This window comes from Aristolochia californica, unplaced genomic scaffold (genome assembly GCF_029961685.1).
Source record: "Aristolochia californica isolate CCGP_79_NKW_82.1479 unplaced genomic scaffold, dmAriCali1.0.hap1 SCAF_5, whole genome shotgun sequence".
In the NCBI taxonomy this organism is placed as follows: domain Eukaryota; kingdom Viridiplantae; phylum Streptophyta; class Magnoliopsida; order Piperales; family Aristolochiaceae; genus Aristolochia; species Aristolochia californica.
Window position 1 is genome coordinate 970,728 of NW_027182214.1, and position 17,324 is coordinate 988,051.

General features: G+C 37.8%; 2 protein-coding genes across 2 annotated transcripts; one reads left to right on the top strand and one right to left on the bottom strand.

The window, feature by feature from the left end:
* Positions 1 to 3,669: 3,669 nt before the first annotated feature.
* LOC137966126 (root phototropism protein 2-like) lies at positions 3,670 to 5,698 on the bottom strand. Its single transcript, XM_068812642.1, has 3 exons — positions 5,650 to 5,698; positions 4,381 to 5,539; positions 3,670 to 4,284 (listed from the first exon to the last, which is right to left on the bottom strand). The coding sequence occupies exons 1-3, from the start codon at positions 5,667 to 5,669 to the stop codon at positions 3,808 to 3,810; spliced, it is 1,656 nt and encodes a 551-aa protein (XP_068668743.1). The 5' UTR covers positions 5,670 to 5,698; the 3' UTR covers positions 3,670 to 3,807.
* A 4,462-nt stretch (positions 5,699 to 10,160) lies between these two features.
* LOC137966401 (uncharacterized) lies at positions 10,161 to 16,695 on the top strand. The gene is made up of 4 exons (XM_068812995.1): positions 10,161 to 10,607; positions 13,909 to 14,671; positions 15,421 to 15,870; positions 15,991 to 16,695. Exons 2-4 carry the CDS (start codon positions 13,969 to 13,971, stop codon positions 16,167 to 16,169), a joined length of 1,332 nt encoding a protein of 443 aa, XP_068669096.1. The 5' UTR covers positions 10,161 to 10,607; positions 13,909 to 13,968; the 3' UTR covers positions 16,170 to 16,695.
* Positions 16,696 to 17,324: the final 629 nt, after the last annotated feature.

Sequence of the window (17,324 nt, forward strand, 5' to 3'; positions counted from 1 at the left end):
TCTTGTTTTATGTCAATTGTAAAGAGGTTAAGGGCATGGTCATGGCATGACTGATGGATTTAACTTTTTAGTTTATTAAAAGAATATTTAAATAAAATTATCTTGGTTTATTAATAGAAAATTTAAAAGAGATTATCTTATAAAATTTAAATCTATCAGAGTTAATTTATATAACAAAATAAATTTTTATTTATATAAATTTATAATTTTAATATTATATTTAGTTACTAATTTAAGAGTAAGAATTTAGATATTGCAAAAGTAACAACTTTGGTTAATCATTTGGATATTATAAAAGTAAGTATTTATTTCATCATTTTATTTTTATATTTAATTAATAAATCATCTGAATTTATTTTAAATTATTTATTAATTAAGACAAGTCAAAATCTGTCTTGGATTATTAATAGAAAAGTTAAATAAAAATATCTTATAAAAGTTGAATCTATTAGAGTAATTTTATTAATAAAATAATGTTTTATTTATATAATTTAAGGTTTTTAATATTATAATTAAATTTAAATTTAAGAGCGAAAATTTAGATATTTCAAAAATAATATTTTGATTAACTATTTGGATATTATAAAAGTAATCATTTTAATTTATATATTTAATTATAAATAATTTTACTTTATTCTTAATTATATAAGATAGTAACTAATTTCGAATGGGTTTCATGGGGAACCTGAGCTTACTTACTAAAAATTTTTGGGTTCCGATTTCGAGTTTGGGTTTTAGATCAAGAACGGTCTTCTCCAAAGATGACCTGTAGGTAGGGGTGACATCGAGTTGGGCCGAGCCTGAACCTGCCTATGTTCAAGTTGAGTTTGATATAATATTTCGAGCTGAGCTTCGAGCCGAACCTCATCTCGAGCCTAAAATTGTTATCGAACTCGAGCCCAAAAATTTTAATCAAGTTCGAGCAGAGCTCAAACTTCAACATACATTTAAAATTTTTCAAAAAATATATATAAAATAAATTGTATATAAAATTATGTATACATTTTACATAAAATTGGGTTTGACCTCTACATAAAATTGGGCATAACCTATATATATAATACATGTATAAGATTGGGCATGACCTCTACTTAAAATTGAGCATAATCTATGTTTATAATACCTATATAAAATTCGGCATAACCTCTACTTAAAATTGGGCATAATTTATATATATAATACCTGCATAAACACTCCATAAAATTGTCCATACATTCCATAAACACTCCATGAAATTGTTTATACACTCCATACACTCCATAAAAATGTCTAAACACTCCATACACTGCATAACATTATGAATAAACTCCATATAATAATCAAATACAACACAATTAAATGAAATATCAATATCGATTTACAATCACCCAAGTAAAAACTATAAATCCTTTAAATAAAATCCTATTACTATTAGTGACTTATTAGAAAATTACAAGAAATATTTTAAATTTTCTTAGGAAAGTTAAATGGACCTCTTATTGCCTCTTCTAGGGAAATAAATAAAAACTAATAATCAATCTAATATATTATTATACTTATCAATACATTTTTAATCAAATAAAATGTCAAACACAAAATTACAATGAAAATTGCTTCATGTTAAAAGTATAACAGCATCAACTGTTAAATACTTATTCAAAAATTCTATACAGTTTTTTGCCTCATCTTGGCAAGAAAATCTTACTTAGATCTATGATTTTTTAATAAGAATTTTCAATTAAAAAAATATTTAAAAAAAACATGAGATACTAATAGCTCATCGAAACTTATTTCTATAAAATGTACTTTTAATTTGTTCAAAAGGTATGACGAATGAGAGTTTAAAGGAAAAAGTTTTTTCTTTTTTTTTACTTTATGATCTCGCACGTGCGAAATCATCTTCGCGCGAGGGAGGGGGAAGATAATTTCTCCCCTAATTTCTCCCTTGAACTTACTGGTTCTAGTTTTCTACCGAGACGATGCGGAGGGAAGGGGGTTACGGCGCCGGGGAGGACATGTCGTCGGGGATGACGACTGGCTGCGACGGAAGCGGCAGTGATGGAAACAGAGGCGACGACGAGGAGAGGAAGAAATCGAACGGACAGCCACAAAGGCGGCCGGCGAGTAGTTGTCGACAGCGATAGAGGCGGCGAGTAGTTGTCGACGGCGATAGAGGCGACGACAACAGCCAATGGGAGGGGCTCGGCGGTGACGAGGGGAGGAAAAAATTTCCCCCCCTCACTCTCGCTCACGCTTCTGCTCCCGATACCGATCCCGACTCACCTCAAGCCAGCTCGTGAGCCGATGAACCGAACTTGGCTTCGGTCGAGCTCGGCTCGAGTTCGAAAGATAATGAATCGAACCAAACCGAAACCAAGCCAAACTCGAGCCGCTCCCGAGCTGGCTCGGTTCGAAGCCACCCCTACTGTAGGGATGAGATGAGCTTATAAAATGGGGTAAGGATAGGTTGGATTTACGGAGATGAAACGAAGATGGGTCGGGTTTAAGTGGGTCAGGCCGGGATGGGTTGGGTTTAAATTGGGTTTATAGGGATGGTGATTGAGTTTGGGTTTGATATTTCAAAATTTTTTCAGGTTTTTAAGGTTCGGTTTTAGGGTTAGAGTTCGAGGATGGGTTCAAGTTTTGGGAAATTTGACACCCACTCCAATAACTGAAGCTGTAGAGAAGGATGCCCACAGCAAAAGAGCAAGACGAAATCCTAATTGACTCCAAAAACAGTCTTCAATGATGAGAAATCCTATGGACAAAGGATATTTGCTTTTTGGACTCTAATCAATGTAACATCCCATGCATTAAACACAAATAGCAATTAATTAAAATCAAATCGTTTCTGGGTATTGAATAAGAGGGTTTACAATTTAAGAGAGTATTATTTTTCCCTTGATATGAATTGTTTTGATTTCTACATTATCTTAAACATTCCAATATCCTAAACCTTATCCCAAACATGAAACATTCCAATATCCATATCCTAAAGACTACTAACTCATTTGTCTTGTACCACAACTTCACCAAAACAAAAATTGGCTCTTTTCATTACATGTCCCACTCAATCCACCACATCCAAGCATAAAAAAAGCTGAAAAAAAAAACATAAAAATAGTCAATTTTGATGGTTGAGAAGTTGGATACTTGTATTGCCAATTAATTTGAGTCGAATCAAGATTCACCAGTTCGATAGTTAGATGCAGAGTGACTCGGAAGAGAATTGCTTGAAATAGAAGAGTTGAGTCATTTCCTATAACTCGACTCACCCATTTGAAAATCTAAACTGACTTGGATACTTATATTGCCAATTAATTTGATTCTAATCAAGATTCGCTAATTCGATAGTTAGACGCAAAGTGAGTCGAAAGCGATTTGGTCGAAATAGAAGAGTTGAGTCAATTCCTTCAACTCAACTCAACTCACCAAGTCGAAAATCTAAACCAACTTGGAAACTTATATTGCCAATTAATTTGAGTCGAATCAAGATTCGCCAGTTCGATAATTAGAGGGAGAATGAGAAAGAAGAGATTTGGTCGAAATAGAAGAGTCAAGTCACTTCCTACGATTCAACTCGCCTAGTCAAAAATCTAAACCGACTTGCTTGATTTGGAAAACTATTATTGAAAATTAGTTTAAATTTGATTGATTTTTGCTTAATACATATATAAGAACACATGAACAAGAAATAACAAAATTTCACACATCAAAAATAAAAATTTGTTCACACCAATCTACTTCAAAATGATACAAATCCCTCACTCCAGCATTCCCTCCTATGGAAGAAAACTATTCAGTATTCACAAATCCTTTCTACAGTTCCTAAGAAATGGAGAACCTCCTCCTCCTTGGCTTGGCCACCTCCACAGATTCTTCAATGTTCGACGTGTCCTTGGAGCCATGGCGGAAGGGATTGAGCTTCCCCAGTGTCTTGGACATGGAGGAGAGGAAGGTGGATCTCTTGGGGGCCTTCGTGGAGGGTCCTTGGTTTCTCTTAAGATCAGATATGAACAGCTTCATTCTGGTCAACTCTAACCTCAGATTTTCGTTCTCCTTGATCAGGGACGAGTCTGGCTGGTTTTGATGCCGGGTTATGATGGCCTTCGAAGAGTCGAGCTGGTCGTCGCCAGCACCGCCGCTGCGGAGGTTCAGCTGGTCGTAGTAGAGGGCGTGGAGGACGATCTGAACGGGGAGCCGCTTGTTCTGGGAGGCGTGGAGGCGGGCTTCGTGCGAGAGCTTCAACGGGTCCATGACGCTGCAGACCTTCTCCCTCTCGATCTCGTCCAGTCCTGTGTGTGCCTGTCGTTTAATCCCAGGAAATACAAACTGTTTCAGTATTGGAAGTTCTTCTTGACGAAGTAATAAGCACAGTTAAGATCCGTAAGATTTTTTTACCTTGAGGTAGATATCTATGGCCCGGTAGAGATCGTCTTCCACTTTCCTGGCGGCTTTGGGGACCAGGTTGGCGATCCCGGTGAACTTGGAGATGCTGAGGTCGCCGTCGGTGGCGATCTCGGCCAGGTAGGCGTCGACGGTTTTGGCGACCCTTTGCAAGGCTAGGGAAGCCGTGTTGGTGACGCCGAAGACTCCAGCGTTCTTTTCCCTCTCCACGAACCCCGCGATGATCCTCCTCACGCTGTCGAGGTCGAACAGCCGTTCGCCGTCGTAGGTGAAAGAGAGGACCAGGAGGTCGCCCACCATGACGTGCTCGAGAATGGCGGCCACCCTTTTCTCCAGATCGTTCTTGCAGGCCACGGAGGCGTTGAGGAAGATGGCGGCGCGGAGGAGGCAGCAGAGGAAGCCGATGGGGAGGGCGGCCTTTTCGGCCGGGAGGAGGGAGACGATGGACTCGAGGAGGTTGCGTTGAGCTTTGCGGACGGCTCCGTCGGCAGGGGAGGACGAGGTGACGACGCCCCTGCCGGACTGGTCCCGGACGAGGTCCGGCAACGACTTTTCTGCGTAGGTGATCACCGCGGAGGCGATCGTCTGCGTCTTCGCCCCTCTGAGTTTCATCGCTGTAATGATCTTGTGAAACGCCGAGATCTGCAGCACGCATAGCTCCGCCGCCCACCAGTCCACCGGCGACCGGCTCGGAAAATTCGCCTCATTGCATATTTTAAGCCCCAGAACGTCGACGCACCGCTGCACGATCTTCAACTCCTCCGCCACCCCCCCAAGCCCCTCGCACGACTTCAGCACCGCGAGCGCGCCGGAGAAGTTCGTCAGCGCCGCGCAGGTAAAAAAATCCTCCGCACGCTCCGCCAAATTACCCTCGCAGTAATCCTCGGTCATCTCCAAGTACTCGGCAGCGCACCGGAGCGGCGCCACGTTATGGACGGTGATCTCGAAGTTGACGCCGTAGCAGAACTTGGCCGCCTTCTCGAACGCCTCGGGCCCGCCGTGGATCTCCGACAGACAAATCCTGTTGACATCAGATTCCATGGCGAGCTTCCTGACATACCCACTTTTGGCTATCAGCATAAACTTGTGGAGGGAGAAGTTCGCCTCCCCCACCTCGACCACCACGTCTGTCGGGATCTCGTTCGAGAACACCCTGCAATGTAACACCCAACACCACCATGTCAGTCAAAAAACAAAAAAACAAAAAGATGGGAATTGTGGAGAAGAAGGAGAAGAGGGAATTAAGGAGGGGTGTAGTAGTACCACTGGCCGGTTCTCCCCATGGCGGCGGTGATTCTGCTGCTGGGCGTCATTGAGAAGAGACTTTCAGATCACTGGAACGTTAGTTTCTACTTAAATAGAAACTATTTTTTAACCATTTAAAGAAATAATACGATGCACCGTTCGTTATTTACCCGATCTGTATAAATTGGTTTCCAAGGTTGGCGCGCTCGCGCTCTCCCCGGCTAGCTCCATTAGAGCACTCGACTTTGGGACATGGACTGAAGACTTTTTATTTTTTATTTTTAAAATATTATTAAGGTCATTTAGTAATTTTAAATATGACCATATAAATTTTTGCTTTCATATGTGACAAAAATATTAATATGATATAAAATAATAAAATTTGAATAAATCGATGCACTTCGCTAATCCGATCAGAATGAGCTTAAAAAATAATTCTACCGTTAAAATACCTTATACTTTTCCTCTATTGGACTCTTAAATTTTAAAAAAAAAATTAATTTAATTTTAATTTTTTTCAATACCCTATTCGACCATTTACGTTGTCATAGGGAAACAAAATGACAGAAAAATTATTTTCTCTTTGACTAATTCTCTTATTGAATTTTTTTATTGGAAAAAAATAATTCTCTTTGACTCGTTTTCTTGTATTTGTGCTACCATAGGAAATAATATAAATTAAATTAGTTATGGTGTTTATAAATATATTGGAATAATTATTTTTTTTATAAATTAATTTAGGGCTTCTCAGTTTAATTTTTGCTATAGTCTCCGATTAGAGCAATAGAAAACTCATTTTCCTATATTTTTTAACATTTCTTAAAGGTCAAAAGAATCAAATGAAAAATTTTCAATTTCAACAAATGGCCTAGTCGATGAATAATTTTTCAGTGACATTTTTTTTCTATATTTCTTATTGGCATAAACACACCCTTAAGTTTAGACGCTATCAAAATTTCGATATTTATCTTATAGCATCATAATCAAATATCCAGTTCTTGAACAATCGAAACTTTAAAAAAAAAATTTCAAACGTTTATAAACACTCTAAAATTCGAAAAGTGTTATATCTGATCTAACAACTAATCGAATAAAAAAATAATTGTTAAACATATATATTTTTTTTACTATGATTGAATTTGTTTAGCACAAATCTTCTTCTAAGGCTTCAACTTTTAACTTGGACTAAGACAATGGTTCTATGAATATAAATTTTTTATGAAATCAGATGTGGGAGGGGGCAAATGTATTTAATGTTCCAAGAAGAGACAATATATTTAATGTTCCAAGAATCAATCAAATCAGATAGAGATAGAGATAGAGAGACTATGCCAATTTTATAAAAAAACCAAAAACCCTCCTTCCACAAAAAAAATTCCTTTTTTTCCTTTCTACCCTAGCCTCTTAAATTTTGTGAAGCTTCTCTATTGTTTCTTTATAGGAGAGATTTATATAATTGAATTTTATCAGTTTCATTGTGGATAATACAAGATCACAAAACTTGAAGAAAACAAGAAAAATAAAAAAAATAAAAAATATTGAGTTCTCTTGAAGGGTTTTTTTAATGATAATTAGATGATAAATTGGAGGATTAGTTCAATAAAAAAACCGACTCTATCGGATTTATGTCAATTTAATAAAGTTTTTTCTATTTTAAAAATAATTAAAAAAATTGAATATACTTAATTCAAAATTTTTATAATAAATTTACATAAAAATTATTTATTATTTTATGAGGTTTTCTTGAATGAGAAGTGGATGCTTCTATTTAAAATTATATCTTTTGAATAATCGAGCCGGCTGTCCCACTCCGACTCGGCTTGGACCGACTCCAAAATAGGCCAACCGACGTGACGTTAAAAAAATCTTGACCGTTTATTTATTCCTAGAAAAACATGTGGCTGGAAATGCCACGTAACTCGGATATTGGTGGATGCCGCGCCGCGTCATCTATGAAATGTCACGCCTTTAGATCTCTCCGACAACGCTCCTGATGATAGGATAACGTGAATGGGCCCGCTATTTTAAATATTTTCCAATCATTTTATTACACGTGGAGTCTTACAAAGATACGCCGTCCTATTAAATAATGTTATTGTAAAGTGAGGAACGGTGGTAACATGAGACGCAAGTGAGATTCAATTTTATTAGTTGTATAAGCTAAACTTTATGTTAAATATATTGAATATAAGCTCATATATGTTACCATTTTATGTGACATAATTTTACCAAATGAAAAATAATTTAAATAATCAAAATACCATATATGCAATTGGCTCAGTGGCCACATCGAGGGGTTTATCGAATTGGCCTTCATGTTAGGTTAATCGAACGAGGGGTTTATCGAATTGGTCTTCATGTTAGGTTAATCGAACAGGGGTTTATCGAATTGGTCTTCATGTTAGGTTAATCGGATGGCCACATTGAGGGGTTAATCGAAGTTGTCAAACAAACATTAATTCACCCTAATTATCGGATTCAATGGATAGAGGAAGGACCACTATCTTGATTAAAAACTGAGGGCTCCACTAGAGGAACAACTTTGATGGTGTAGTTGGGTCACCTTCTTCCTAATTAACAATAGGAAAATCGAGTATTTATTATAAGAAGTATTTTCTCAGTGAATTTATGGTACATTTGCTAGTTGAAGAAATTGTTTAAGATTGATCACAGCCGGTGTTCTCAGGCGAGACAATCCCGGAGCAGGCACCGTCTCTGGTGGGCAAGCCCGGTTGCTGCCATCATTTCAGACTTTCTTCTCTGTACCAGCTATTCAGAAACCTTGGACTGTACCAGTCTTGTCACTGCCCACGAGCTCTGAAAGCTTTTCAGACAAAACGTTTTCAGTTCCAGAAAGAATACAACTGGAAGAAATGTCGTCTTCCACATCCATGTCGGACGTGCAACACGGGATGTGAGGTATGAACTTCCATCTCCTCCCTGAAAATCAACCAGAATGATATAAGTTTCTTTGAAGATTCTCTGCGAAAACATCTCTACCGGAAAACTCCTCTAATCCATGGGTGTGAAACGATGGTCAAATCCAGATGAATGGACAGGACCTTGAATTTGATTCTCTGTAACCTTTTCATTGCCAGAAAGAACTTGATGAGAGTATGAGAGAGAGTGACTGAGTCGAGACAAGGGGAGACAAGGAGGTGAGCAAACGTCTTGCCATGAATGCTCTCTGGTATCTGTCATGTCTGTCTGGGAATATACAAGTCAAAACGAGTGGACGAAAAAATCCCAGCAACGAGATCCATCCATCGTCTCCACGTCAATGAAATTGCATTTCCTTCTGTTTAAAACGATTGAAGAAGGAAACTGCCACTCTCTCCTTCTCCCTTGCTAAAACGATTGCAGAAGGATGCTTCCATTGTTTTTTCTCTCTCTCTCTTATCATAAGAGAATATTTATTTTTTAATCTTGATTTTAAAAATATTTAAGCATGGTCAAGTGACTGGGATTCAGGATTTGACTCAGTTTTGGTGAAATTTAGGTCAGAGTTATCGGAGTTTAAGTCGGTTTTCTTAAGTTCAAAAGTTCTACTTAAGGCAAGTTGAGAGACTCCTAAGAAAATATAAGGTGAGTTCCACACCATTACTTGATCCAACCCTCTTTTGGACCCAATAGTTTAACATGTTTCTATCAATAGAAAAATACTATTTCATATACTTTATGTATATGATATAAAAATCAAATGATAAAAAGATTTTTATAATAACACTTTAGTATAAAATGGTGAAAAATATTTTTTATTAATTTATTAATTATTTAATTATTTTAATAATTTTCTGGGTTAAAAAAAATACCCAATATAAAAATGTAACCATCCTTTCGATACCTAATCTGTCTCCCAGTATGACCTAATATGTATCAGATTTTTAGGTATATGATATGTAAAAATGAAGGGTAACATAGCAAAATTCACCCATTCTTATCTGTTCACAGCCATATTGGATTTCAATTTTACTCGATTATTCGTTCTATCAATTTATCCATCCGTTTATAAATTGATATGAAATAAAACATCTTACACGTATACGTATTTGAGTAAAATTATGTGACAATCCGTTTACCTTTTGTTAAACATAACATAAATGGATAAAACTTATTCTATATCTGATTATCCGATTACCTAAAATACTATAGTACGATGAATTTCGCGTATATATTTTTTATTTTTTTCTTTATTTTTTTATTTTAAATGGAGATCTAGGAACTTTGCTAAAAAATGGAAAAGAAAGAGAGGGTTGGTAGTGAATTGGGTTCATGTTGGTTTAGGGAGGTGGTTAACCTTAAAATCCAACCGGTTAAAAGTTTATTAATTAATATTACATGAATACCCTTATATTATAAGAAAATTACATAACAAACATTATTTTAAATATAAAAAAAAAGAGATGAGAGGGTGTAGATGGAATTTAAAAAAATTGTGCGTTCATTTCCCAATTTGCAAGAACAAAATAGGAACATACGAAAGGGAAACCGAGAAGAAGCTCCCCATCACAGTTGTTTCCGTGGACAAATCTCTGTTTCTCCCTATTTCAACATTTTTTTTTGTTTAATCATCTCTCCCCTCTTTCCCCCACTTTTTCTCATCTAGTTTGTTATTTATTTCTTTGCAGTCTTACTATCTGAGTTTTTTTTTTTTAATTTCTTCCCCGGAATCTGAATAATACAAGGGTGGAATAGTGGAAGGCTTCGGAACGACAAACGAGTGCTTCTTCTCCGCACGTAAGCCTGGCAAGTTTATTTTATTTTATTATTTCTAGCTCCATGGACACGGAAACTGCGGCCCAGAAAAGCCGTTGAATACAGACAAACAACCTCGGCTGTTCGTTAAGCTTTGCTCTCAAGCTCTGTTTTCTCGTCATGGATGCGGTAATCAAACCCAGAAGGCTTGACTGAGGGGGAGGAATTTCTTAAGTTTTCAATACTCTTCCTTCTTGCAGAGCTAGGGATCTCTAAAGGAGGTAAATATTTGTTTGCTCCGTTTTTCATTTGGTTTTGGTTGATATTTGTTTGGACTTTTCCATCTGCTGCAAAATCTCTGTAATAAAGGACGCTTGGGGTCGACTTTGATTATCCGGAAACAGACAGGAAACTTTTCTGTGAACAAGGTCACAAGTTATCGAACATGTGTTCATTTGGTCTCTCGCGTTCTGGGATCCTTATAGAAAACCTTTACCTTTGGAATATTTATTGCAAGAGGGTTCTCTGGGATCTTTGATTCTGGGATTTCTTCTGGAATAGGCAATTTCACCTCTTCGTATTTGTTATTTAGATAAACTATCAGTTCATGGAATTGCTATGTTTGCTTTTGGTCTTCTATGGTATTGGACTTATTCAACTTCAACAGCTTAGGAGGTTTATAGCCTCTGGGAATTGATCAAGGGTCGGGGGTTTTCAATTTATTGAGGTCTTGTAGCATGTGATGACCTTTTATTGCATCGAACTGGATGATTCCAAGAAAACAAAAACTAGATGATGCATTCAGAGGTGGTATGGAAAGGAAAAAAGATAAGAGACAGCTTTTAAGTTCATGTTTTGTTTCTCTGCCTTAATTTTTCAAAACTAATTTATTTTCTTGTCAACGCATGTATAGAGTGCTGATTTGAGGCATGGATTTTATTTAAGATTTAATATTTAGAGATATTTTTTGCTGATTTAAGGAAATCTATGAGTGGCCTTGATCTACCCATAATATTTGATAAACCACCTATAATAGGCTGTCACCCCTAGAACAACTAATTAATAGTGGATGGAATAGGTCAAGATGACATGGCAGCTGGCTTTTGTGGATTTGCCAAAACTCGTCTGGGCATCGGTAATAAGCCCTAAGTACGCCACTTCAGTAGAATTGAAGGTGCATTTGGATCTGTTCAAGAAAAGGTGATGCTGCCATAAAACCTTCAGTATCACATAGAGATCTTCGGAAGGTTCATATTTTTATTGTAAAGAAGAATGTCAACCTAAAACACAAGAGCAAATTGTTGTAAGGCTGGAAAACAGAATTCATCATACTTTGGAAAGTAGTGGGTGCATCTGTCAACTCATACAACATGACTAGAAACTGGGAGAGGGGGAAGTCCCCCCTCTGAAATGGAACCTCTAGAAAGTGACTTGATTAGACCCAGTTTCAGGCACCCCTGCAATCTTCCACTGAACAACCTGGTTGTCTTTGTCAAACTTGAAGGAGTTTGTAAAATTCCACCCAATCAGTACCCTGGACAGAAATAGGTACTTCCCTGCACTTGGACAAACATTAGAGATATTTCCCATTGCCAATTATAGTACGAAAAGTAGAAACCTTTGTTTGAAAAAAGTCAAGTCATTTGGCCTCTTTGCTGCTGAGGAGATCATGGGTGCTACAGTTGTCTAGCAAAGCCATGACTTTATTGTTTATAATGGCCCCCTTTAACTTCATGGTGCATGGATTAAAATGTCCAGCCATTGTGTTAATGGAGCCAAGAGAATGCTTCCGACAGTTTGGCATGGTCCTCTTATCTCATCCCCACTTATGGTCTTGTTGGGTTCTTCAAAAAGAAGCAACTGAAATTGCTTACACCGATGCCTTGGTGCGAATTTCTCGTCACAATTGAAGCATAAACCTCAGGTATACCAGCTGTCCATTTTTTCTCGAGTGAGTTTTTGGAAAGGTTTAGTCCCTGCTTTTTCTGTTTGAGCATGGTGCTATCATTGGGGATGCCTCCTTGTGTTTGGAGTTGTCGCCAGTAGTCGTGTTTGCTTGGAAGTCTGACCCAAACTCTAGAGAATCTTGAGCTTCTCTTTCTGCACATTATCCAACCAGGTGATCTTCACCATTGTTTTGGGGTCAAAAAAGCTGACCTACACGAATATCCTTATGCAACACAATGCAAATTTTTGTGCTTTTTGGGACTAAAACATGCATAGAAAGCCCCCATAAACTCAGCTCAATTTGCCTCTCTGTTCTCTTCCTTATGGCTATAATACCACTATAAAAATCTTGCTCCAAGTAGAAAATTGCCAAATTCACTTTCTGACTCTCCCTTATATTGTGGTAATGGAAGAATTGCTCAGCGTTTTTCACCCAAGCAGTCTATTCATCATAATCCACATACTTGGGACAATCTAACCTCATAATTCGGGTACTACTTCCAATGGAGGGCTACGATTTAGATCTGGCCGATTGACGGAGACCCATGAGACTCCGTCCCATGCCTTGAGACTAGCTCCTTAAATAAAAATTGTAAATCTGTAAGCTTCACTTCTAGAGACTGATTCAAATCATTGATCTTTGAATTTAAGTGTGATTACCATATTAGCCGCTAACACCGGAGTTTGCCCATGCTTAAGTCTTATTGGTTTTCTTTGAACAGGTGATAGGCACCTCTGTTTCCCATGCAAAAATTCTACTGGCACGCCCAGGGAACGTCATTGGCTTTGACACCAAATGATACATGCTCAGAAAATTAAAGAGGAAGAGAGGAAAAGTGGAAAAATAAGAGAACATGAGAGAGTGAAAAGGATTGCTGTGCTACATTGAGAAGGCACATGTCTCCCTATTTCTGAAACAAAACTTTGAGTTGCTGGAAATTTGCTGCCTCCTCTAGAGCTCGTGCTCTTTTTATTTGCCAAATAAAAAGAGGTTGAATGATATAAAACCCCCTTACATAGATGCCATTCTCCCCTTGCATCGACTTAACCCACAATGATCCGTTTCCCCTACTTCACTTTCCCCTTACAACTTGGAAATGCATGCATGAAAGAACAAAAGAAAAATGCATAAAATAGGAAAATACTATGACCCTAAACATGGAATTTTCGTGCAGAGTTTCATGTCTTGTTCCTTTTTATCATACGAACAATGAATCCCCAGTCTATTTTTTGCATTCACTTTTTGGGTATCTATGACTTTGTGAGGTTTTTATTTGGATAATCTTAGTTTTCAAAGAGGAAGTTCTGAATGGTTTGTAATCAGTCTGGTTAGTTGTGGTTCCTATCCCTTGGATTTAGTAGATGTTGAGCTCCTAATTTTGTTTGGCTGTTATTAACTTTCAAGTAATAGACAGAAAATGAGGTTTTAAGTTAACTCATCTTTGTTGAGCCAGAATTTTGTGCTAAAGACCTAAGCAAAAAAATTCAACAAAGACCTTTTCTTAGACTTCTATTTGTTGTCTTGGAGTTTGTTTTTCCTGGAAAAATTGATTGTATGGTTTGCTTTAGCTACATTTAGTTGTTTTTGAGATTTAAATTTTTGCACCTTTTACAAAACTCTGATCGTTGTTCCAGGTATTTGCTGGTACAAATGGATGCTATATGAGCTGGGAGTTCAACCTCTAACATAAAAGAATGCCAACATTTACAGCTATTTCATTCGACAGATTATTGGAACCGGGGGGTCAGAAAAGCTCCATGAAACCCCTCGTCCCAACTCCAAAGCTGGAGCAAGTAAGATCATCAGATGAAAGGAAACCTCGACATGGTTATATATCACCAAAACTGTATACAACTCCTGAGGTAACCCCACTTCCTGATTCTCCAACATCATTCCCTCCATCACCATATATTATTGATCATAAGAGGCGTGGGCCACGTCTTCTTCGAAGTGCTTCTCTGAATGATTTTGCCCCATCTCAATCTCATGAAGAAAGGAAGGTTTTGGACAATGGAGTTAAGGATGAGGTTGTCCCATCTCAATGTCAGGAAGAAAAGAAGATTTTGGACATTGTAGTTGGGGGAGATGACATTCTTCAAGATGTGGTTGAAGATGTCCCTGGCACTGCCTCAGTATCCAGCCTGCATGATGACCTTTCTCTAAATGGTTTAGTGGATAGAAAACTTGAAAGCAATGGTTTGGACGAGATATTTGTTGCTGACAGCTCTGCAAAGCCATTGACTGTTGATTCTGATAAAGAATTTGAATGTGAAGATTTCTTTGACACTCAGGAGTCGATAAGTGTTCATAGCAACGCAGATACAGAGGACAATGGTGGTATTGAACACTCATGGAAGCACCTTATGCTTTCTGGGGAACATGGTGATGCCTATGAAGGTATTTCCATTGTCATTGATTGCTACAAATTTCCTTTTTATGTTCTCTATCTATTAGGAGCTGTTCTTACTCATAGATTATTTGTATGTGTATTTAGCCAGAAAATAATCTTCAATAAGCATTAACTTGTGCATGCTCGTTTTGCAAAAGTTTGACGTAAAAATGCAACACTGATAACAAACATTGCAACTTGAACAAAGCACCCAAGTAGAAAAGATTAGGTGTTATATGATTTATTTATTTATATATTTTTGTCATAGTCGTAGATAGTGTGAATTGGCTTCCAAAATCCGAGGCAAGAAACCATGTTTGTTTTAGAGTGTTGTGTCAATAATCCTACATTACAAGAATTGACCAGGCTGCTGACTATTAGCACTGATTCAGTTTTTGCAGCATTAATTGCCTGAAGCAGCCATGGACACTAAGTTAGCATGACCTAGATTATTAGGGCAGATAGTACTTGCAGAACTAGTGAGTAATGGGTCCACTCTTGTACCTATGGGGAGCTATATCTTGGAATTTTCCATAAGGTGTAAAATTTTTATCAGACACCTAGATAACTCGCATTTGCTTACTAACAGGTGCTGACCTGCACAAGATGTCTCTTCACCTGGTGCTACAGATGTTGAATAGAAGTGCCCTTCTTGCTTTTCCATATTATTCCTGTGCTGGAGTTCTGTCAATTTGTTTGATTGAAAGAATCTATCTACAAGTCTCAGTGTTTTGTAAATTCTTACCTTTTACTGTAGGACTCTCAAAGGGAGGTGCTTTTTACTCGGCTCGATGCAATGCTGCTCAATCTGAACTGCATGATATAAGGATTAATCTGATGATGGAAATTGAGAAGCGTAAGGAAGCTGAAGAAGCACTCATTAACCTGAAGAGGCAGTGGCAGAAGATTGGCCAGCACTTGTCACATATTGGGCTAACGTTGCCTCCTGCTGAAACCATTGTCTCTGGAGTAAAAGCTGAAGAAGAGTCTGGTACTATTAATCCGGCAGAAGACCTGTCCCAACAAGTTGTCGTTGCACGGTGGGTGGCCAACTCTGTTGGGAGGGCATCTTCTCGGGCTGAGGTTGAACTTGAGATGGATTCTCAAATTACTTCCAAGAACTTTGAGATAAATCGTTTGTCAGACCGGTTACGCTATTACGAAGCTGTGAATCGTGAGATGTCTCAGAGAAACCAAGAAGCTGTTGGTGAGATTATGTCACATCTGTTTTCTGTTTCTTTATTGTCTTCCAATAGATATAGAACAGTGCATTGAGCCTTTTGTTTTTATAAATCTAATTCCTCCTTTTACTTCGGCCACTTACCAGAGATTGCAAGGAGGCAAAGGCATAAAAGGAAAAGAAGGCGAATGTGGCTGTGGAGTGCAATTGGCCTGACAATTGCACTAGGCTCCTCAGCTCTTGTGTGGTCATATCTACCATCAAATAGCACAGAGAGTGATGCCCTAGTCCTCCCTGAGAGCAACGATGATGCTTCAAACAAATAGCTTCTGACCTGTGATAGAATAAAGGAACCTGTATGCCTATTAACAACACCCTGTATCACTCATCACAGGAAAATAGGGGCATTAGGAGCTAAAGCTGCTGAAGTAAACCACTGTGCTCTTCATTCACAGCCTATAATTAGAATGTGCCATTCGAAGATTACCATAAAATCTGTTTCTTGTTGTTAATAATCTTTGCTCATTTCTTCTTATGTCAGCACAGCCCAACTCCAAGAGCTGTTAGTTTAATGAGCTTGACACTGTTTCTTCAAAGTTACTGATTACAGTTCTCCATACTTGGAAGTGGGAATCTGGTTGAATACCCAGATCTACTCTTTCAAATCTTTATGAACGTTTCTTTTAAGATTCAATATGACTGTTGTAAATGTTGGTCTTCACAATAGAGTTGGATTCAACTGCAAACAGGTGTTTGGAATGGGGAAGTTTTGTTCTTCCGAGTCCTTGGACTTTGTAATCTATAATGGAGACTACATTTGAGCAAAGTGGGAATCTCATTTCAGTTTTTTCAGAGCTCACTTTTTCTGTAATTCTGCTAGTATTTCTCGTATACGAGTTAAACTTTAAAAACAAGAAAAGGGGAGAATGTTAATTATGTTGGACTACATTTAAACAAGAGAAGGTATACACGTTTTTGTACAACCTCCTTTCAAAGAAGGGTTGGCAGCTTGATCCATTTACCTGGATTATTATTAGCGCTTCCAAAATTTTCAAATATAATTAACAAAGTCAGATCAGGACTCCCAAAGCTAGGTAAAACTCTCACTCATCAACTCAATTCTCCCAAAGCTAGGTAAAATAATTATATCTTACTGTATTGGTCATATAATCTGGGCTCTCTGGATAGAACGTAATAAGGGAAAATTCAAATTCAAAACCTCCTCTATTGAGGTTATGACTGAGCAAATCTCTAGCCAAGTCTCTGTCTGGCACTTGAATAAAAAAAAATTCAGAAATCTCAGTGGTTCAAACTTCAGGGGTAACTGGCAATCTATCACTAGGCTATCTCTGCTCCCTTGCCCCCCAACTATGGCTATATGAGTCCCTCCTCCTCTCGGGCATTTAAAGCTCAATTTTGATGGAAGTGCTCTCGGCTTACCTAGTCCAGTAGGGTTCGATGGTGTTATCCACAATGAAAAG

Excerpts from the sequence above, each read along its gene's own strand:
- LOC137966126 (XM_068812642.1), bottom strand. The coding sequence starts at position 5,669 with ATGGGGAGAACCGGCCAGTG. Across the intron at positions 5,540-5,649 it reads ATGGGGAGAACCGGCCAGTG|GGTGTTCTCGAACGAGATCC; the intron begins GTACTACTACAC and ends GTTACATTGCAG. Across the intron at positions 4,285-4,380 it reads CCATAGATATCTACCTCAAG|GCACACACAGGACTGGACGA; the intron begins GTAAAAAAATCT and ends ATTAAACGACAG.
- LOC137966401 (XM_068812995.1), top strand. The coding sequence starts at position 13,969 with ATGCCAACATTTACAGCTATTTCATTCGACAGATTATTGGAACCGGGG. Across the intron at positions 14,672-15,420 it reads ACATGGTGATGCCTATGAAG|GACTCTCAAAGGGAGGTGCT; the intron begins GTATTTCCATTG and ends CTTTTACTGTAG. Across the intron at positions 15,871-15,990 it reads GAGAAACCAAGAAGCTGTTG|AGATTGCAAGGAGGCAAAGG; the intron begins GTGAGATTATGT and ends GCCACTTACCAG.